Source organism: Simochromis diagramma, unplaced genomic scaffold (assembly GCF_900408965.1).
Source record: "Simochromis diagramma unplaced genomic scaffold, fSimDia1.1 OVJJ01000348.1, whole genome shotgun sequence".
NCBI classification, from domain to species: Eukaryota; Metazoa; Chordata; class Actinopteri; order Cichliformes; family Cichlidae; genus Simochromis; species Simochromis diagramma.
The window spans coordinates 1,961,139-1,983,467 of record NW_024386755.1 but is presented as its reverse complement, the minus strand read 5'-3'; the positions used below and the strand labels follow the sequence as shown (position 1 = coordinate 1,983,467).

The following is a 22,329-nucleotide window of genomic DNA, read 5'->3' as shown; positions in this document are numbered from 1 at the left end:
CTCTGCAGACAACTACAACCGGCTAGTGAGGGTCCTTTTCCTCCACATAGCTGGTGACGATTATCTGCGAACATGCCGACTGTCGGAGTTAAACGGGATCTTCTATTCAAAGCTTTGGGTAGAAGTTACAGTAAGTCATATTTACTGTATTTTCCGGTAACCTTTAATCTGCTCGTCTGTTTTCTCTTTTTTTATTTTTGCTTCTAAACGACAGAGTTAGGTCAGTACGTTGTGAACTCGCTGTCTGATTGTTAGCTATGTAGCAGCTGCTCCTGAACTGTAGAGCTAATTTTAACTGCCTTCATTTCTAATTATTAAAGAAAGTACCACTTATTTGATGGCGAGTTTATTTTGGTTTATTTGTTAACTTATGTATTTTTTGCGATAAGGAAATAGTACTAGTTCATTTCTGCCTGTTGACTGACAGCGTGATTGCATCATTTCCTCCGCTTCCTCCTGTCATTTGTTCAGGATCACTATCCTGTCAGCTTATTCGTTGCCAAAAGTGTCCACCAACAGATTAAGTCTGCAGTTTTTATTATTTTTATGTTTTGTTGCTATTTTTACTGCATAAAGTCTTTAACATCAGTTTTATCATCTTTTTTTATAAATATAAAATGGTCATTACGTTCGTTTGTACAATGCACTTGTTGGAGGACAACATCAAAAATGACCATTTCATATATTTGCAGTGCTGCTTGATTTTCTTGTATTGTTAATGGAGTCTGGGACATGTAATCGATTAGATAAACATTGTCATGAATTCCCTCTTACTTTCGCTGTTTTGCTTCCACCACGATAAAATCACACTTCCTGCACAGCTCTCTCTCAGTGTACTTCATGACCAGTATCTCAAATCTGTTTTCTGCATTATTCGCTTTATTTGTTTATTATTCGCTTATTACACACAAGTCATGTACAGTGCTGTCGGCCGCTGTTTTTTGTTTCCAAAAATGACCTCCGACAAGAAAGCATAATTTCTGCTGTTTAATACCGAAGAAATTAAAACTTTTTAAAATTATGCCAAATTGAAAAATGCTTGGCTGTGTCTCAAATAAAACATCTAACTTTGCTGTGCTTCACTTCAGCAGCATCGGGTAATGTTCATATGTTGATTAATGGTTTTCTTCAGTTTTTGATCTGCTGCAGAATATTTTTAAGGCAGTTGTCTGCTATAAAAAGCCAGGCCAGGAAAATCTTCGCTGTGTTTAATCAGTGACAATACCCACCTCTAGTGAGTAGCCTAGGCCTGACAGAAGTGGACGTAGCTGTGGATAATGAGAAAAGATGAAAAGAACGTTTGATTACTTTTTCGTTAAGGCCTGAGCCATCTGAAATTCATAGCTAGTGCTCTGACACGGAGCCATCAACCTCTCAGGTTATGTCTAACATTGGTCCGGAGACAGCATCAGATAATGAGCCTCATACGATCGACTCCGAGCCAGAGCCCACTGAAAGTAAAAGGGGGAAAGTGTATACAAAGTATTTCAAAGAGAGATTGGCTTGACCAGTTTCCGTGGCTAAGATACAGTAAAGCTGACAACATGATGCACTGCATTTACTGTCGTGAGTGTGGAAAGACCATGGCCGGCAATACTGCATTTGTGACTGGTGCTAATACATTTCAAATTGAAATGCTGAAAAAGCACAGTGTATCCAGAAAAACCATTATATGCCGTGATAAATGCACTGCTCAAGTATCCCCTCTCCCCGCTGCCTTTCAGCGGCAGGCAGCAGCAAACAGGTCATCAGAGGAGGCTGAGAGGATGATTAAGTTTTAACATTATCTACGTTATTGCCAAAGAGTGCCAAAGCACTTTAAGCATAAGCACCTTTTCAGTAACTTATCGTATTTTCCATACTATAAGGCACACTTAAAATCCTTTAATTTTCTCAAAAATCAACAGTGCGCCTTATAATCCGGTGTGCCTTATGTATGAATTCTGGTTGTGCTTACTAACCTTGCACTGATTTTATGTGGTACACAGTGCTCATAAATCTGTCAAAAAATGTTTTAGTACGACTTGTGTAAGCTACGAAGGCGCACTGCTTGATGGATTGTTGGAGCATTACAGCTACTGTGGTCAGGACCCTCGCGGAATAATCTGGGTCCATAACTCGGTCTGCTTCAGGTCCCAAAGTCAAACGAACACTTCGGCATCACTAAGAGTTTTTAACTTTCAGTGATGCCGTTAAACATTCTTTCAACTTTGATAAAATGATCACCGTTGCTGCTTTACCAGGTGAAACAATTAAGTTTAACATCCAGGCATCCATGAAAACAGAATTTATTAAATTTAACGGAGTTCGAAGTTAGCAGGAAGTTAGATGAAGATGAAAAAATATTGCCATAAACTTGTGTTTGTATTTTTCAACACCACGAAACAAACAATAGCGTATAATTTGAAACAATAGATATTTTCATTGCGTCAATTGATATATTTCATCATATCACACAGCCCTAGTGCTAATCACAGTATAGAAGTCTTTGTAGGCACACTTTCCACAGCTGGAGCAAGTGGTTGCTGTTCTAATCTTGCAGGTGCACCTGTTGCACTTCTCATTTTGTTGGTGGGGTCACACTCTGGTTCAGACTATGGTATCTTGGGACAAATGGCAGAAGCAACTGATGAGCATCGGGGAGAAGGCCATCTTGCAATTGTTCAAGTCACCAGCAGTGCCCCAGCTTTTCCAGGATCACTCTTCATTTGTAGGTTTTAGTAGACTACCACTCCTGTGAAGTGGTTTCCACGCAACAAAGGCATTGTATTCCAAGACATCTAGGAGATTGTAGAAAAGAGCCAGCAGCTAGTTTTCCTTCAACAGCTCGAGGTCCCAACATCCTGTCTAGGTCATCCATACTGTATTTGTGCCTATTGTAGTCCAGCATTGCTTCTTGCTTCTAGAATTCCTCTTTTCCCCATCACTGACTGCTTATTCCCCGTGTGTTGTGCTCAAAAGAAGCACATTCCTCCCTTACTTGGCCATGTAGGATACCGCCATGGTAAGGTGAAGGCAAAGACAGACAACAAAATCTTCCTCTGTTGCAAGTGTAGGAGCTGGGGAGGTAGCTCTGGGTTGGTTCCCCTGAGCCAGAGCCAGTTTTTAATCTGTGGAGTTCCTTTGCCTGGATGAACGAAGTAAAGATGTTGTCATTTTGTCCTTGGAGCTCCTCTGTCAGTTGGAATCTGGACCCCTTTCCCTTTTTCACTTCTTGGGCACTTCCAGTCTTGTCATCCAACATGTGTCTGCAAAGAGCCCCCCACATAACCCGATCCCCCTGAAGAACAGGAGTCGGGCACTGGCTAGAACTCGTCATCATGCGCTCAGCCTATTTGGAGATTGTCTCCTCATCTTCTGGAGAGAAGTATCTTCATCTTGGGTAGATGTCTTTTCTTCAAGGGCAGAAGACTCCTTGCTGTCCTTGCTCTCTGACCAGATCGTATAGACACTGCTTGAAGCAGTGATGCCCTTCTTGCTGTTAGGCTTACTTATAGCAGTAGCACTGACTGCACCTGCATAAACTTAAGGACAGATTTACAAACAGTGTTTGGTGTTGTTTTTTTCTGGTGCAGCTTTAGCTGTGAACTCTCCAAAATGTCTTGTGATTATTATTATTATTGTTATTATTGTTGTTGTTGTTATTTTGAGAGTTAATATTTTGGGTATGGTATATTTTTTAAATGAAAAGTACAAGAGTAAAGGTGCTTTTAGCATTTGCTTCAAAGTTAAGTTTGCTGTGTGTTAAGTTTGCTGTTGATGCAGGCTCCATAGCCTGCATCAACATAAATTCACTTCAGCTCATGCCCCTATTGGAAACTAAGAATATTACATTAAATTGCTCGTTTGACTAAAAATGGGTAAATCACGTAATTTAGTAAAAAACATTGAAAGCTACAATTTTCATGTGTTGAGCTTAGAATGAAAGGAATTTTACCTAAATTACACGATTTAGTCAGTAACAAGGAATTAAAAAATGGGTTTCAGTTGGCCAAAAGTGGCCACCATAGAGCCAACAGGAATAACTGCATGTGTAGTGTATATTATTGATATAATTAAGGAGCTGAAGTTGGAAAATTAAAAAAATAGTGAAAAATTGAAGAAAGTGAAGTGTACACAAATGGCCAGCATAGAGCCCAGAGGGTTAAATGTGAGCAGGCTGCTGTGACATGTGCCAGTAAATATCTTCTGATGTCTGTCTGCCTTTTGTTTTAGCTGATGAGGAGTTTGACGAGCTTTGCTTTGAGTTTGGGCTGGAGCTGGATGAAATTGTAAGTACATGACATCAAATACGAACAGCTCGCTATTTGTGGTTAATAAAGTAATGCAGTAATGCTCTGTTATTGCAGAGATGTAAGTACAGTTCTTTGATTTGTCTACATTTGTGTCTGAATTCTGGCATGCTGAAGTTCCTCTTCCCCATCTGCTTTACAGACCTCTGAGAAAGAGATAATCAGCAGAGAGCAGGGTGACACTAAGGCCTCAGGAGCATCTGATGTGATCCTGTATAAGATCGATGTACCAGCTAACCGCTATGATCTGCTATGTCTGGAAGGACTGGTTCGTGGACTGCAGGTCTTCAAGAATAAGTGCGTTTCTGCAATTTTTAACAGGCTTAACCTGAAATAAATGATAAGAGATTTATTTATATATCAAGTTTTGTTGCCGTGATTGACCAGCACTTTGTTTTTTTTGTTTTGTGTGCCGTATTTTCCGCACCATAAGGCGCACTTATAATCCTTTAATTTTCTCAAAAATCAACAGTGCGCCTTATAATCCGGTGCGCCTTATGTATGAATTCTGGTTGTGCTTTCTAACCTTGAACCAATTTTATGTGGTACATGGCGCTCATAAATCTGTAAAAAAATGTTTTAGTACGACTTGTGTAAGCTACGAAGTGCTTGATGGATTGTCAGATGGATTGTTGGAGCATTACAGCTACTGTAGTCAGGAGCCTCGCAGAGTAATCTAGGTCCAAAACTCTGTCCGCTTCAGGTCCCAAAGTCAAACGAACACTGCGGCATCACTGAGAGTTAAAACTGTTCTTCCCTCTAACCGCAGAGATTGTGTTTTTGTTTTAGGTTGGAGGTGCCCCGATACAAACGTGTTAGCCCACTCAGTGGGGAGCCTCAGAAGCTGATCATCACTAAGGAGGTGTGTGGAGATGTTCACAATTGTAAAATGTTTAACAAGAAAAAAAATAGTTTGTAACCTAGAACAAGTATCAGTGCGATTTGCCTGTTGACCCTATGTTTGCGGCGCTTCACTCCCCTCAGACGGAAGCAGTGCGACCCCACGCTGTGGCAGCAGTCTTGAGGAACATCACTTTCACACAGGAGCGCTATGACAGTTTCATTGAGCTGCAGGAGAAACTACATCAGAACATTTGCAGGTGAGAGCACACCAACCACCTACTATATATAACATGAATGTGTTTCCTTTAAAAATTTGAGTCTAAATGGCTAGCTGCAGCTTTATTTACAATGAAAAGACCAACATGATGCTGCCATTACCTCTGACACTTGTTACTGTCCTAAGTCACCTAGATAGGTAACTAAAGACATAATATACTTATTTAAAAGTACTAAGAATGTTTTTGATTAGACCCAGTAATAAATCTTGCAGAACAACACTTGTGTTTTGTGATGATAGTTTTACTCTCATGAAACTCACTGCAGAGCCAAAAATCATCAGGGCCTACGTTGCCTAAGATTGATTTTGCACATGCCTAAGGATGAATTTCGTAAGAACTTAATTGTTTACTTTTTATTGATACTACTTCTTATTTTGTGTAAAAGTTACTTGATGATTCATCAAGTAACTAGATATGACAAAAAATCCTGGATGCTATTTTTTTTACTTTGATGCTTTATTTACAAAACAGTGCTGTGGCGTTCTGTAGCCTTCATGGCAAGTGGTCCACATACATTTGCCAGTGAAACGGCACCTTGAGCAAAAACATCTAGGAGCAAGCGTGTCAATAAAAAGTGTGACAACATTAAGCCCAGGGAGCCCCCACTTTTCAAGAAAAAGACCGATAACACAACAACAACAGTGACAAATTTGCTGTCATAATTTAACGTGGAGCTTTTCTGTACACATACAGGAAAGAGTGAAAAGGCGGTGCTGTTAATGAGATGGTGAGCTCAAATAGATTTATTACAGTAACCACTATTAAACCCCTTTACTGTGAAAAAGTTGGCAGGAATCATTCATCAAACCACCTGATTACCAATCTCCAACATGAAGTAAAACTAATTTTGTAGCTGCTCCCATTTCGTTGCAATTTGTTTTAGCAGAAAGCTACAGAAGTTCAAATAAAATATGCAGAGCTGTTAACCTTGCCTGATACCATGTTTTAATCGAGCAGCTCACTGAGGGCTGTCACAGTGACACCTGCAGCAAGCAGGAATGAGCCTACAGGGTGCAAGACTACATTTATTTAAAGGCTTTTGTGACATTTTATTTTGCAGATGTAGATTAATCTAAAATATGAATACCATATTGTAATAATAAGATTGTATTAACCTTTAAAAATAAACTAGGGTTTAGGTTTTTTTGCATTTCAGGAAAAACAGTAAAACTGAGCCACTGACCTGTGGCTGAGTTAGTTATTCACATTATTAACATCTATACCATCATAACAGAAAACATTTCGTAGAATACTGATATGCTCTGTTTTCTTCATTGCAGCCACCACATGCTCCTATGAAGGCTTAGAGACACACACAGTTATTTGCAAGCATGCTTAAATACGCAGACACACACACAAACAGAATCTGAGTGTTTACCGAGTCACGGCACATATATCACATTAGAAAAATCACACGGCACACCACGAAACAAAAATGTCACAAAAAGCATATTGATAACTTTTCTCCGCGCACCAGGTATACTGGAATTGGCTCAGTTTGTCCCCAATATACCATTTTTGCTTTCTTCTGAATCAGAATACTTTATTGATGCCTAGGGGAAATTATTTTTCATTACAGTGCTTTATTATAAACAAACATTAACAAAGACAGACAATACACTAACTAAGAATAGCACGATATATATATATATATATATATATATATATATACACACACATAAAAGTCACTTATTAATAAATAGCTGAAAAAGGAAGAACATGTGCAAGAAGGGTGTAGCTGTTGCAGTAAACAGTGTGTTAAGTGGGTGAGTTGTACAGGGAGATGGTCACAGGCAGGAATGATTTCCTGTGTCGTTCAGTGGTGCTTCTCTGTAATCTCAGTCTCTCACTGAACGTGCTCCTGTGACTGACCAGCATGTCATGGAGTGGGTGGGAGGTGTTATTGAACATTGTCTTTATCTTGGACAACATCCGCCTCTCCGACACCACCTTGAGGGAGTCCAGCTCCATCCCCACAACATTACTGGCCTTACGAATCAGTTTATCGAGTCTGTTGGCATCTGCGACCCTCAGCCTGCTCCCCCAGCATGCAACAGCACAGAGGATCGCACTGGCCACAACAGACTCATAGAAAATCCTGAGCATTTTCTGGCAGATGTTGAAGGACCTCGGTGTCCTCAAAAAATAGAGACGACTCTGGCCCTTTCTGTAAAGTGCTGTGGTGTTTGTAGCCCAGTCCAGTTTATTGTCAATGTGAACTCCAAGGTATTTATAGTCCTCCACAATGTCAACACTGACCCCCTGGATTGAAACAGGGGTCAAGTGTTTCCTGGTCTTCCTGAAGTCCAGGAAACACTTGACCCCTTCTAACCACTACTTCATGCTAGGGCCTTCATCTGGGTCGGGATTTTCTCCAGGACCCAGGTTAGATTGACTACTTTTTCTTTTCAAATATTTATCTATTGCTATTACGTGCTGCGTTGTCTCACTCACAGCATGACTATTATGTACTTTCTTCAACCCATTTAATTAGAGCAGAGTAGTTATACTGCCCTCTAGTGGAAGAGAATGTAATTGTTCTGCCTGTTACTCACTGATCGCTTGGAATACTAATCAGGTTGAACCAGATAATCTTCCACGGCACACCTGATCATTTCTCATGGCACACCTGTGTGCCGTGGAAGATTATCACAGTGGCACAGTGGTAGGGAAACACTGATCTAACTCATCCAGGCCTGGTTGTCTCGAACACGCCGCATGGGCATCCACCCAACTGATTTTCAGCCTTTTTGTTGGAGATGAAAATAGAGGCTCCTTTGATGCCTAGGGTTTTTTTTTTCTTTTTTTTTTTTTCTTTTTAACATGTATTCCTAACCATGTGTTACACTTCACATCACATCAGCTTTTGATTGCAAATGAGAGCAAAGTCCTTTCACAATCAGAACATTTGAAAACATTGGTAGTGTTAATAAATTAATAAATGTTACATAAATACCAATTCAGCTCAGGTATCAATTTAATACTAGTTTTTTAATATCCTATCTTGTCCTGGGCTGTGGAACTCTACTGTCTAGTAGTTATTGAAACAAAGGAAATTGTTGTCTCGGGGCCATTTGTTGTTGTTTAATACTAGAGATGGCACAATATCACTTTTTTATATCCGATACCAATATCATAAATTTGGATATCTGCCGATACCGATATGAATCCGATTGTGTATTTTATCATCAATAAAACTGTTTTTTTAAAGATATTTTGCTGCATTTTGTAGAAGTTCATACTCAAGTATTAAAAGCAAAACATTAAAGCTATTCTGTTATACCTGTATGCAAAAAATACACTGCACACAAAATATTTCATAGTTCAGCAACACTGATCAATCTAATAAACTTAAACCTACACCATCCTCACTATTCCTCCCTATTTTAAAGAGTACTTAGGTTGTTTAATATTTCCCCTAACTAATAGGGTTGCCAACTCCCAGCAAAAAAAACATAGGGAACCACCGCCCACCCTCTGACTCATGATGCTTAATCGACGTAATCGACTTTAATTTAATGCACATGTAAAAAAAAAAAAAAAAAAAAAAAAAGCACAGAAATCAATTATTTTTCTACAATAATTAAATAGATTCAACATCTTTCTTCAACAGAATTGCAGACTGCACAAATGGTACCTTCCTAAAGGAAAAAGTACTATAACCTACTAACTATTAGACTTAATAGTTACTATATACAATAATGGACTTGCAGTTTACATCAGATGAAAACTTTGGTTGTAAGATTCAGATAATGATTTATTAAAAACTAGACATTTTAAATGAGAATAAGAAAGAAAAGTATTTCTTTGTGCCCCCCTGTCTCTGTTAATGCCTTACCTGGCCCCCCTAACAAATTTTTTGCTAGACCCGCCCCTGCACAGTTACCTGCACTCAGCTATGTAAAAAAGGATCCTGATGCAGAAAGTAATATTAAATAAATTCTAACAACAGCTTATCAAGCTTAAATGTGCTGCTGTTGTTTATCCGCTCGTTTCCACTTTCTGGCCCAAAGTGGGCGATAAACCAACAAGAGAGACAGAAGGGCCAGTCAGCCGATCACTGATCAGTTTCGTGATTTCAAGTAGCAACAGGAGAGGGAAGAAGAGGCAGTCGCTCTATATATCGGTTGTTAAGCTTAACGTGAGAATGCTTTACAAACATTCAGAGATGAACTTACACACTTGCTTTACTTCTCTGGGATAGCTTTCTCAGAGATGAAATGCTGGTTTGGAAGCACATAGCGAGGCTCCAAATGCTCCACCAGACAGCCAACGGCTCTCGCACAACACAGCCGCTCGATCACGTGACGCATACTTCTCCGACATGCTAAGGTCATGAGCTGGGTTACACCATGTCGCAAGTTTTGTGAGATGCTTTTATGATATTTAATAGATTGGATTACATTTTTAATTTCTCTCCAATATCCGATCCAGTAATTTAGGTTTGTATCGGACCGATACGTAATATCGGATTGGTATGTTTGTGCAGAAAGAGGAGCCTGGTGGCGATTGGGACCCATGACCTGGACACCATCTCTGGTCCTTTCACGTACACAGCCAAACGTCCAGGAGACATCTCCTTCAAGCCCCTCAATCAGACCAAAGAGTACACGGCCACCCAGCTCATGAGCCTCTATAAGGTGAGCAGGTGAATGACTCATTGTGGGTCACACAGGCAGTTTGTAGTTTTGGCTAACTCACTGATGTTCTGCTGATTCCTACAGACCGATAGCCACTTGAGGCATTATCTTCACATTATTGAAGAGAAACCTGTGTACCCCGTCATCTACGACAGCAACGGCGTTGTTCTGTCTATGCCTCCTATTATCAACGGTGAGCGCTGTGACTTCGTTCTGCTTTCATTTTCTTTTCTTTTCTTTTTTTTTTATTGAAAAATTTGTGTTAGATTAGATTACACAGTATACAATTAATATATTTAGTTCAGAAATGCTCAGGGTCTATAGTTAGAGAAGATTAAATTAGGAAAGTAGTAACGCTTCTTAAAATGTTTCCAGTAAAATGAAGTGCCGTTTGTTTCAGGGGACCATTCAAAAATCTCCCTGAAGACTAAAAATGTCTTCATTGAGTGCACAGCGACAGACCAGACCAAGGTACAGTTGAGAGAAGAAAACAATAAATCTGTCACTTATCACCACTGTCATGAGAAACTGACTTTAACTTGATCACGTTTCCTACAGGCGAAGACTGTGTTGGACATGATGGTGACCATGTTCAGCGAGTATTGTGCTCAGCCTTTCACGTATGTCACGTCTTCCTGAAATGCTGGCTTTGCTGTTTGCAGGCAGACAGTAAATGGGATGTCAGGTCACTTATGCTTGTTCAGGATTGAAGTGGACATGTTGTTGACTGTGTAGTATAGTGTTGTAGAGGTTTACATTAGCAGTGAGTCATATTTTCACTTTTTACCATGCTCTGCTGTGTGATGTGACAGCAGCTGTTTGCCAACAGCTGTCACAGTTTACTGGATATCATTTTAAAAGCCCGTCTACAAGCTGTACTTTATTTCACCGACTTCTTGTCTGTCTGTGTTGTTAAATTCAGCCCGGCTTTGACTTCATTGAATATTACAATTAGTGTGATGTTTTCTTCTTTCTCCCTCAGGGTAGAGGAGGCTGAAGTGGTGTACCCAGATGGCAAGACCTGCATATACCCAGTACTGTATCACCCACAGTTATCCGAAATGTGACACATGTGACACTAATTTCTTGGAATGGCTCTTAATTCTTGTCTCTTGATTTTTGGTTTACACTTTTAGGAGCTGGCTTACAGGAAGGAGAAGCTGTCTGGTAAATTCATTAACCAGAAAGTTGGCATCAAGTAAGTCATTTATGTATAAGTGTAATTATCAGAGTTTGAGATGCATATGAAACGCATGGATAAAATGCTTTTTAAAAAAAGAAAAAAAAGCCTTTTTTAAAACTAATAATAATCAAAATAAATATCACGCTTACATGTTTCAGATTAACAAAAATTTACGTGAAACAATGATAATCTGAATTTACATTCAGTTCTCGACCTTTACGGCCAATATAGGCCGGTACAGATAAACAGAAAGAAACCCCTCTTTAAAATTCTTTCTGATTTCTTTTCACACTTGCATGTTTCATATTGTCAGATAAATCTTAATATTAAACAACGATAATCTGAGAAAATGTGAAACAGTTTTTAAAGTGATGATTTCCTTAAGTAAGAGAAAAAAGCTTCCCAAACCTACCTTGTTGAATCACAAAAGTTTAGTTCAATTTCAGTAGTCACACCGAGGCCTGATTACTACCAGATGTGTTGATGCAAACGCTTTTTCACAGCACTGTATATTTTTAACTGATATATGGAGAGCAGAGTTACCTAAAACTGAACAATAGCTGCTGATTGGTCAGTTTTAGGTAACTCATCTTTGAGCAACTTTCCCAAGTTTAAATACTGTAATTTTTAGGTTTAATAGATTTAATAAAAATTGTCAGACATGTCACTCTGATCGCTAAAATGTTTAATACAGTGAGGCGGTGTTCCTGTAGCCCCTGTCCATTTAGTAAATATGTCTGGTGTGCATTTATTACAATGGTTTAACTTGGCAGATTTACATATGTTCACATTAACCAAGTACAGTGTGTTAGTCTGAGCTGTATGTTCAGTGTGTTTTGTTTTTTTTACTCAGGATAAGTTTGATTTGAATTTTAAAGTAGTTTAATGCCTCAGAAGATGCTAAGATCAGTGTTTGAAGGAGACCGATTTGGAAAATTTTCATGACCAAAGCTCAAATGTAGCATCTCCCTTTCCTGGTATGATAAGTTGGTTAACTCTTGTGGGGCTGAGTTCAAAGATCTTATCAGTGATTTATCACATCGTACCAAATTTCAAACATATGTTTAACTATTGATGAACAGATTTTTTCCACTCTGTCAGACTATAAATCCATGTTGGGACCAGTGGGAACTGTCTGTAGCCACGTTTTTACTTTCCATTGAAAAGTTTCAGATCAGTTTATTAGTATATGTTCTTAAAATGATACTCACACTCTGCATTTGAGTCTTGGTACTAAAGCATTTCATGCTTGGTGTCAGCGGACGTTCAGTAACATGAAAAGGCTCACTTTTTTTCCCCCCCTCTCCTGACAGTGAATCGACAGAGAAAATTGCTCACCTGCTGACCAGGATGTGCCTGCTCTCCCAGGCTACCGGCGTCGGTGATGAGATTGAGGTCGAGATCCCACCCACTCGCTCGGACATCATCCACGCCTGCGATATCATGGAGGACGCCGCCATTGCCTACGGTTTCAACAACATTACCCGCACCACCCCACGCACCTACACTGTAGCCAACCAGGTAGCTGACTTTGCTTGTTTTCTATACATGGTGCATTACTGTAAGCAAATGCTGAGTTAATTAAACAATCAAGTGTGTCTAATCAAGCATGTGCATTCTTATGTATTTGTTCACAGTTCCCACTTAATAAACTGACAGAGCTGCTGAGGCAAGACCTGGCAGCCGCTGGATTTACAGAGGCCCTCAACTTTGCCCTGGTAAAAAAAAAATCATATAACTTTTGTCTTGGTTTGGTTTTTTTTTTTTTTTTTTGTTCAGGGTGTTTTTTTTTTTTTTTTTTTGTCTCTCTTTAAAAAAAAAAAATCCTCAAATTTTTTCATCTTCTCTTTCTTTAGTGTTCTCAAGAAGATATTGCAGAAAAGCTTGGGAAGAAGATCTCGGAGATGAGGGCAGTTCATATCTCCAACCCCAAGACTGCTGAGTTCCAGGTAATATACAGTCAAACAGAGAGACAAAAATGAAATGGTGAAGTGTTTTGGGCCTTTAAAAAAGACAAGAGAGAGTCACATTTTTATCCTCAAAGTAACTTAAAGAGTAGATTTTTTTTTTTTTTTTTTTTGAGCATTAATTGGTCTTTTTAGATTATTATGTGATTGGATATTTACACTGTACAGTAAACTGCAAACAACAGGCTGCAGTGAAATTCGTAAATGTTCAGCATGTCATCTGCAGGTGTTCATTTCACTGTCTGTGTAATGATCTGTACAAATGTTTCAACTCCAAATAATGTTTATAGGTGCATTTTAAAATGTATCTCCTTAAGTTTAAAATGAAGAAGGTAAAGACGTTTAATGCTGGGATGATTTTGAGAAGTTGAGAACTAATCAGAAGCACAATGTTGTACTGTGATTGTTCCATAAGAGGGCGCCCTCTTCCTCCATAAGGAACTGCAGGCCTGTTTCCAGCTTGACCCGTTTTTTTTTTTCCCCACCAGGTGGCGCGCACCACCTTGCTGCCAGGTCTGTTGAAAACCATAGCAGCCAACAGGAAGATGCCACTTCCCCTTAAACTGTTTGAGATATCAGACGTGGTGCTAAAGGATGAGACCAAAGGTAGGCGTCAACAAATCTGAAGTGATGGAGACAAATTTATTACATGTAGAGTTGTACAGTTTTGGAAAGATGAAAACTTTCTTAAACATTACAAATTAGATCAAGTGGAATCGTAGTTGAAGTTGATAGATTTACTTAAAGAAGGGTCGATGAATGTTTTAATAAATATAAAGGGTTAAAAAAACCCTAAAATGTGGCATACTGAATTGTGTGTATTAGCTTTATTGTAGAAACTGTTACTTATGTCTCTCATCCTTCCACCCAGATGTTGGGGCGAGAAACAGCCGACGTTTCTGTGCTGTTTACTACAACAAGAGTCCGGGTTTTGAGGTCATCCACGGCCTACTGGACCGAACCATGCAGCTGTTGGAGGTGAAGCCAGCCCGAGGAGAAGGCTACCACATCCAGACTGCAGATGGTAAGAAGCGTGGAGATGAAGGGGGGTGTGGGCCTATAGGAATGTATGTACTGCCTAGCTTTGTTGGTAAATAACTAAAGACTGGATTTGTAGAAGGCAGAGAAAATCCCAGCCACAGATTTCAAACCACGTGATCTTTTGTTTCTGTACAAGCTGTTGAATGAATTAATCCACCTCGTGATGATAAAAGGCAGGTTTTGTTGACATTATGTAAATCCAGTCTTTGACTAGCAGCAACTGCATTGTTGTGTTTGCTATGAGAGCAGCATGTACATGCTTTATTGTGAGGGAACATTTCTCATCGCAGTGAGCTACACAGTTCTGGTTCAATTCCACACTGGCTTGCATCATCAGTGGTGAGGGTAACTCCACAGGAAGGATATACAGGAGCTTGTGTATGTATACACAAGGTATAGGGGTGATGTAGTGATTGGCATGGATATGAAAATGGATTGATGGCTTTTTTTAAAGTTAGAGTTATGGATTGTGAATAATCGGTAGTTGCTTGGGCTCTTTAAATCAAAAAACTCGTCAGGAGTTGCAATCATAGACGGATAACCACGGAGTAATAAATCAGAAGTTATGCTGTAACTTCAGCACATTGTAGTGTCTCTCTGTTTTTATCTTATGTTGTATGGTGTTGCATTTTTGAGCACACCATCTGATTACTTGGAAGTCGTGGCCCAAAACTAACATTTAGATCTTTGAGTTATCATTGACAACATGGTTGCTACACATGTCATCAGACAGGGTTAGGATCCTTTATTTTCCCCATTCTTCATGCTGTAGTGCCTGAGCAGGAAGAACAGGTCTTTGTGTGTGTGTAAAACTGACCACACACTTTTTTTTTCTTTTGCTAGCACACAGAATTGTCAAGTAGCCACCTTCGCTCAATAAAAAGTTAATGGAGAGCATGACCGGGTTTCCCCTCTGGTCTGGGTAGGACTGAACGTGGACAGTTGCTACAGTAGCTTATATTTTCAGTCTCTTCTGGAATAGACTGACCGGCTTCTATTTTCTTTTTCTTTTTTTAAAATGTATTTATTTTGGGACATAAAGAACTGGAGTGAAGGTCAACCCCCGCTTCCTTCCTCACCTCCAGATTGCTCACCAATTCCTGTAAGAAGAGGTTATGACTTATGTTTTATTGTCTGTTTTAGAAAGCTGCAGAGTGAGTTGCATCCAAAAATCTGAAAGATGTGTGGGAAGGATTTTAGAGCTTCCTCACTTAAACATTCTGCTACAGCTGAAAATATGAACAGTGACCGATAATCATCAGATATTTTTATGTTTAGAAATCCTATGTTATTTCAGCTCTGTTATTGATAGTAGACTATTTAGTGAGCAGGACTTGGCTAACATTGTGAAGAGCAGCACTACAGCACATTTAGCCAATGATAACAGTAAAATTTTAACAATGTGGTAATATTAAGGGTCAATTGCTGAATTAAGTCACCCTCACAATTAGTTTTCTCCAGATCCAAAGTCTTACAAGCCCAGTGGCCTGCTGTTTTTGTGCGAAACTACAACTGTTAAGTTGGCTAATGCATCTCATTAGCCTACTTTTACCTTGTGTGTTTAACTCTACATGTGTAATATGTGTTTAAGATATGTAAAAGTAACCATCCACAATGATGAGGTAGTTGTTACAGGACAACAATGTAACGGCAAAATGACATCATGATCGACAGCCTTGCTTTTATACAGGAGTGGAACCAGTTGAGTCGAGTCCCCTATTGTCTGTATTATAGAAACACTGCAGATGGGTGGTGCTCCTCTGTAAACCTTTGCCAAACTGTCTGAGAGTAACTGTTTGCAATTGTTTGCAGACAGGTGGCCTTCCACCTGGCCTCCTGTGCAGTCACCCAGAGGTGGAGGTGTGTTGCATCAAATGTGGAAAAAATCTAATGAAATCATCAGGCAAGGATTCAGTATCTCTCTCCTTGTGTGTGCAGAGATGGATCTAATACACCACAGCTTCACTTTTTAATCTGTGCCTCATAATTAATGGTATAGTGACTAAAACATTAAAACAACAACGATTCTTTGTTAAGGATATCACTTTTGAAGTTGACTGCATGTAAATCATTCTAATGCACACCATCCAGACCTGGCTCAAATCCACCAGGATGTTTAAGCTGCAGTGCTGCCAATGCATCTACACTTGATGCCAACATTTGACATGTTGGTGTTGTTGGTGTCATCCAGTGTCTCTAACACCTGGAAAATACCAGATACCATTTTAGTGGGAACTCATAACGCGTCATCACTTAAATGACAGTTTTTGTGACACCCTGATTTTTAACACGTGTTATATTACATTCCTTGGTCTACCTGCAAGTCCAGCAATCACATCCCATCACCCTAATAAATCAGTCTAACCCTCTTTCTCTTACATTCATACACATATGGCATTAAACTGTTCCTGTCATCTCTTTGCTCAATAAAAATAAAAGGTGTCACCTCAGCGTTGGTTTTTCGGGGTCATGGACCCAGAACACCACTTCACTTCACTCTAATGATGAAATGCATCTGAGCACATTTTCATAGGGATTCTTTCTTAAGTCACTGTGAATGAAATTAGTCATATTGCATCAGCACTTGGAGCCTGTTGAGAATTCTGCTGACCTTTTATTCTGAAAGGTTCTTTTAATCACAGAGAACTTGAAAGCAGTAAACTGTACAGTGCGAATGCATTTTCTTCTTCACAGTCCGCTGATATTAACATGTGGTGACACGTGACCAGCTTTGTCAAATTTACTGTAAAGCTAAGTTTGAATGGCAGGTGTGACTCAGTTTCTGATGCAGTTGCTCTGTTCCTATGAGATTGTTAATCAAAAATGTTCGACTGCAGGCCAATCTGTATGCATCTGAGCTGCCCCAAGTTTCCCAGAGGGATTCTCATCCATTCATTTCAGTTTTAGATTCCTCGCCTCTTTCCATTTCCACCCCCAGACCCATATTTTCCTACCTATTTACCTCTCCACCCACCACTTCCGCCCCACCTCTCCTTTGGGCTTTGCAAGGTCACGCTGTAGGATATCTGCCTGTACTGGCCCATTCAGACTGCAAATCAATGGGCTCAAGTATCGGTGAATGAGAGATGAGTGCAGAGAGAGGAGTGGGGAGGATTGAAGGCAGACATGGGAGAGGAACAATGGGGGGGGAAACTACAGGGTACAGATAAAAACTTGGGGGTGGGGGGGCAGACGAAAGAAGCTAGGTATGAGAGCGTGCATAGGCTGCAGTGTGGAGAGGAGCACAGGAGTCACGTCACCCACTGCAGTGCCGAGCAACGAGACAGACTGGCACATACAGCACCCACCCACGGGTGCTTAGACTGGCCATCTGACAGGCATAAAGTAACACACATACTTCAAACAGGAGCTGAAATGGACATCCTCACAGTTTGCTCTCATGCACAACATACTGGAACACACACTCCCACTCACTCTACCTTCTCCATTTGTTTTTTCCTCTAGTCTCTATGCACCATTAGCCCCACACATGTCAGCATGTCCTTAAACCCATTACAAGGTCGTGACCCAGTCTCATAGCCCACCTGATGCAGACACATGTCCTCAGGATGTGTCCATCAGCAGCTCTGCTGCTCCCTCAGCATCGCTCCCCAGGAATACATGTCAGTCGTGTTTCCACCACTCAGTGCAGAAAGGAGATGAAATGACGAGTCAGGGGAACAGAGGCAGAGCAGAAAACACTTAAATGACAGATGCCCACGTTTCACTTAACAACTGTGTCCAATGCGAGGTCTCGGCCCATTTGTTAGTATCATGTCTTCTATGTTTGTTCGCTTTTTCACCTAGAGCGATCAGTCTGTGTGTGTGTGCTTTCTAAATTGTTCACAGGATGAAGGCTCAGTTTAATGACACTAAATAACTTATTTTCAATCTGTCCTTTGGTTATTATTCCTGTTTATATGTGGTAATGACACCTCTTACAAAGGTCCTGAGATTTAGGTGACGTAACTCGGTGTTCCAACACAGAAACAAGTGATCAGGTCTGTTTTATATGAAGCAATACATTATACAAAATTACTTGGGCGAAAACAGTGAGCAGTACTAAAAATAACCAAGTAAGCTGTTGTAAATGTGCAACATTTTACAAACCAGGCTCTTCTGTCTATACATACACAGCCTAATATTTTTCCCTCTGTGGTGTAGAGATTTGTGATTGGCATGAGCAAAACACATTATGCATCTGCTATTGACATTAGTTTTAATGGTGATAACAAAACTGTAGACCATCCCCAGCTGTAACTAAGCAATCTCTTACCTAGATTGAATTCATTTTAAGGGTAGAACTATATCATATCTCAGGAATACACACGGTTTATCATAATTAGCAGAAATGACGGCTGAAGCTATAAAAGCAAGACCTGGAATAAGATTTGGTGGATTTTTAACTCATTCACAAGTTCTCCTAAAATGTGGAATTAAAAGCAGGGAAAAGCCTCAAAGAACATAAAAGTGATTACTGAAATTCATTTGATGAAAGTTATATTGGTACTAATTTCAGGTGTGCACCTGCTCACACGGTGAGGCATTCATTGCAGTTTGCTGCTCATTAAATTGATTAAGAACTTCTCTCTAAACAAAATAATGGTGATAAATTGTCCAGTTGGACTTGTTGATGCTCCGATCTAACCGCAGCTTCCGCTGAAAGCTCCACTGCAAGTTGGAGGAGAGGGGGCGGAAAGTGGCGGGGCTCAAGTGTAGGGTTTTCATTGACTGATTGGATATTTAAGATGTACCCGAGCTATTTATGTAGTTGCCATGGCATCCTGTTCACGGTGCAAGAAGATGACGTGTGAACTGACGCAAGCACATTCCACTAATTTAACAGGCACTGAAATAACTGCTCGACGTTTTCTGCTCTAGCAGCCCAACACGTGTTTGAAAGCTCATGCATTTCTGTCGTAAGCCTTCGTCCACAGCAGTGATGGAAGATCTAAGCGGTGGGCTCTGGAACCCATTAGCAAGGCAGCGTGGGAAGAAGCGGTGCACGATGGGAGAATGCCGTGTCTGTGTGAGAGTGTGTGGGGCTGTAGTCATAGCAACCCCTGTATCTTGTTATCTCCTGACAAGTCCGTCTTTCAGTCAGTTTTGTTTTTCTTTTTTTCTTTTTTTTCTTTAACAAAGTGAGCAAACGCCTCTCACACAAACAAAAGTGTTTTCATATTTGTGTCGATGGCGAATTTTTCTTCCCATCTGGAGCAAAGTGACTTTTTTTTTTTTTTTTTTTGGTTAGTCCAGATGCTGACACACTTTCCGCATGTCTGAGGGAGACTAAGCCAATTATGGTCAAATGGCCTTCAGTGGTGGTTGTTTCAGAGTAATGACCCATGACATTTTCACATAAATGGTGTTCCTTTCTGTGCTTTATCATTGATCAGTAATAAACGGTAAGAGTCAAGCTCATACTCAGTCCAGAGGGCTGTTTTCAGTTTTTGAAGTGTTTTTTTTTTTTTTTCTTTTTCTTTTTCTTCTCAAGGGAAAAAAAAAAAAAAAAGATGCACAGGAAGTAGAGCCTTTCGAGGTTTTGGCTTTGTTCTTATCAGCTAACCAGTGATAATGAACGTGGGTGAACAAATTATGAGCAAGGAACAAGAAAAGCTGCACAGTGTTGCCCACATGCTGCACTTGACTCATGATCATTGTAATGTAAAGCAGGAGAGACACAAAGCATGTCCAAGGAGCTGGCAAAACGCCTCATTTGGAGATGTTGCAACTATGGCACAAACAGGATCCAAGAAACACCTAAATCATCTCAGTTGGGTGTTTAGATAGTAATACAGGTGGGGGGACAAACAAAAAAACAACAACTGACAGAAGAAAGGAAAAAGTTTGACCATCTTTAAAAAATTTACCCAAGGGTAAAACCAGTGAGAGACTGGGACTAGGTGGAGGGCCACACTGATGAGCTTTCTTTAGAAGCTGCTTGGTACCGCCCTCCACAACAGTCCCAGTTGTGGCCCCTTGGGTAGATCAGTTGGCCACCCCTGCCCTTTAGGATGTTTCAGTAATTGTAGCTGGTTCGTTGTCTTGGGCTAAAAGATTAGATGCTCCATATGCTTCATTTTTCCAAGTTTTTTTTTTTTGTCATTGGACACAATCCTGCTTCATTGCTGCCACCCAGGCCTCACATTTTTAACCATTGTCACATCTTAAGAGACGAGGTAGCCATTCTGGCCTAAACTCTGACCATTATTCTTAAAGCTTCCTTATGTGGAAATTCTCCTTCTTTTTACTTTAGCAGCTATAATTCAGAATTACTGTGTCACGAATGTCATGAACATTCACACTGTATTATGAACAAAGTTGGCCATTACTAAAGAACACATGTATATTCATGATGGCAAAGAGGGCCATTGTCTGTATTGAACACGTGGTCTGACTGTTAGAATCAGTCTGTTGGTTTTTATTAGGAGAAAGCTAAGCTGCCTTTTTCTAAAAGAAAAAGATAACTGTTGCAATGTTTTCTTCTAAAATAGCTTTAACAAGAAGGAAGTGGGGTCAAACTGTTAACTTTATTTATTTTTTCCCCCTTTCAGATTCCACCTTTTTCCCCGGTCGCTGTGCTGATATCTTCGTCCGTGGAAAGAACGTCGGGCGTCTCGGAGTGCTTCATCCAGATGTGATCAATCGCTTCGAGCTGACAATGCCCTGCTCCGCCCTGGAGATGGACATCGAACCCTTCCTGTGATTTTACCTTCCTAAACCTAAAACCATATATAGCTGTTTGTTTGGTGTATGTTACGGAGGTGTGCTGCCGATGATTGTTTTAGTTGGTTAATCAGGAGACAATACTGTGCGGAACTGTGTGGAAACATTGTTTTATATAAGAGTAACAGGGCTGTTTTTACTGAAGTCAGAATAATTAAAAATTAACAACACTCCACTGTGTTTGTAGCATGTGTTTGTGCGTCTGTGTGTGGGCTTGCGCATGCATGCCTGATCTTAATTTAGCCTATTTGTGCCTTGGGGTTAGTGCATGGTAATTAAACTGAGTGACTCATTACCTGTTGCTCTGTTGCCTTGGTTCTTCCAGTGGCCACACCGCTGAAACTCCCCTCACACGCGACGTTCCCATGAAAGAAGTCGTCAAGCACAGGTTCCCCACACGAGATGAATCCCAGCAGAGCGCCCACTCCCGCCTGACTTCCACAAAAACTGTGTTTGGTGACGTGAGCACACAAGTGGGCCTCGAAGCTCTCAGTGATTTTCTGGCTGACAAAAGCTACATCGAGGGCTTTGTGGCATCCCAAGCTGACATGATCGTGTTTGACGCCATCCCCTCTCCTCCCTCACCGACGCTCTGCCACCTCTGGCGCTGGTACAACCACATAAACTCTTTCCAGACAGACAGAGCTCGTCTTCCATCAGCCAAGAGTCGGTATGTCCTCCCAGCTACTCCCCCGGCCACGCCAAATGATGCCAGCGACGAGGAAGACATCGACCTTTTTGGGTCGGACGATGAGGCAGAGAGCGCAGAAGTGGCCAGAATCAAGGAGCAGCGTCTTGCCGAGTACGCCGCCAAGAAATCCAAGAAGCCAGCTCTCATTGCCAAGTCCTCCATCCTGCTTGACGTCAAGCCCTGGGATGACGAGACGGACATGTCCAAGCTGGAGGAGTGCGTCCGCAGCGTCAGTATGGACGGGCTGCTGTGGGGGCAGTCCAAACTGGTGCCAGTGGGTTACGGCATCAAGAAGCTCCAGATAGGATGTGTGGTGGAGGACGATAAAGTGGGCACTGATATGTTGGAGGAAGCCATCACCGCCTTCGAGGAATATGTTCAGTCTGTGGATGTGGCTGCTTTCAATAAGATCTGAATCACTGAGACAGAACAGTGCCATCTGAGATTTTGTGGACTTGGTGTAAGCTGGGTGATAAATGCAATGTTCAGTTAATATTCCAGCGTCACTGTATTAAAGAGGCTAATGCTCAGGTGCTTCATTTCTTTATCCTTTGATACAAGTCCAAAAGGGTTTTGCCTTCAGACACAATTAAAGCCATTCAAACTTGTGACTTGAGTGCTCTGAATCTTTGTTTTTTCCACATGTCATCTGCACCTGTTTATACATT

The 22,329-nt window shown here is 40.6% G+C and overlaps 1 protein-coding gene across 1 annotated transcript; it reads left to right on the top strand.

Annotated features, from left to right (window-relative positions):
• On the top strand, positions 1–22,269 carry farsb (phenylalanyl-tRNA synthetase subunit beta). Its single transcript, XM_040024876.1, has 18 exons — positions 1–130; positions 4,216–4,271; positions 4,435–4,589; positions 5,082–5,154; positions 5,277–5,392; positions 9,903–10,053; positions 10,138–10,246; positions 10,454–10,524; positions 10,612–10,673; positions 11,036–11,087; positions 11,190–11,251; positions 12,550–12,757; positions 12,874–12,954; positions 13,093–13,185; positions 13,692–13,809; positions 14,075–14,227; positions 20,799–20,946; positions 21,296–22,269. The coding sequence occupies exons 1-18, from the start codon at positions 73–75 to the stop codon at positions 22,074–22,076; spliced, it is 2,547 nt and encodes an 848-aa protein (XP_039880810.1). The 5' UTR covers positions 1–72; the 3' UTR covers positions 22,077–22,269.
• The last annotated feature ends 60 nt before the right edge of the window (positions 22,270–22,329 follow it).

Bases quoted from the DNA above. Each gene is read 5' to 3' on its own strand.
- farsb (XM_040024876.1), top strand. From the start codon at position 73: ATGCCGACTGTCGGAGTTAAACGGGATCTTCTATTCAAAGCTTTGGGT. The intron at 4,590-5,081 runs GTGCGTTTCTGC...TTTTTGTTTTAG, and splicing joins CTGCAGGTCTTCAAGAATAA to GTTGGAGGTGCCCCGATACA. The intron at 13,810-14,074 runs GTAGGCGTCAAC...CCTTCCACCCAG, and splicing joins GCTAAAGGATGAGACCAAAG to ATGTTGGGGCGAGAAACAGC.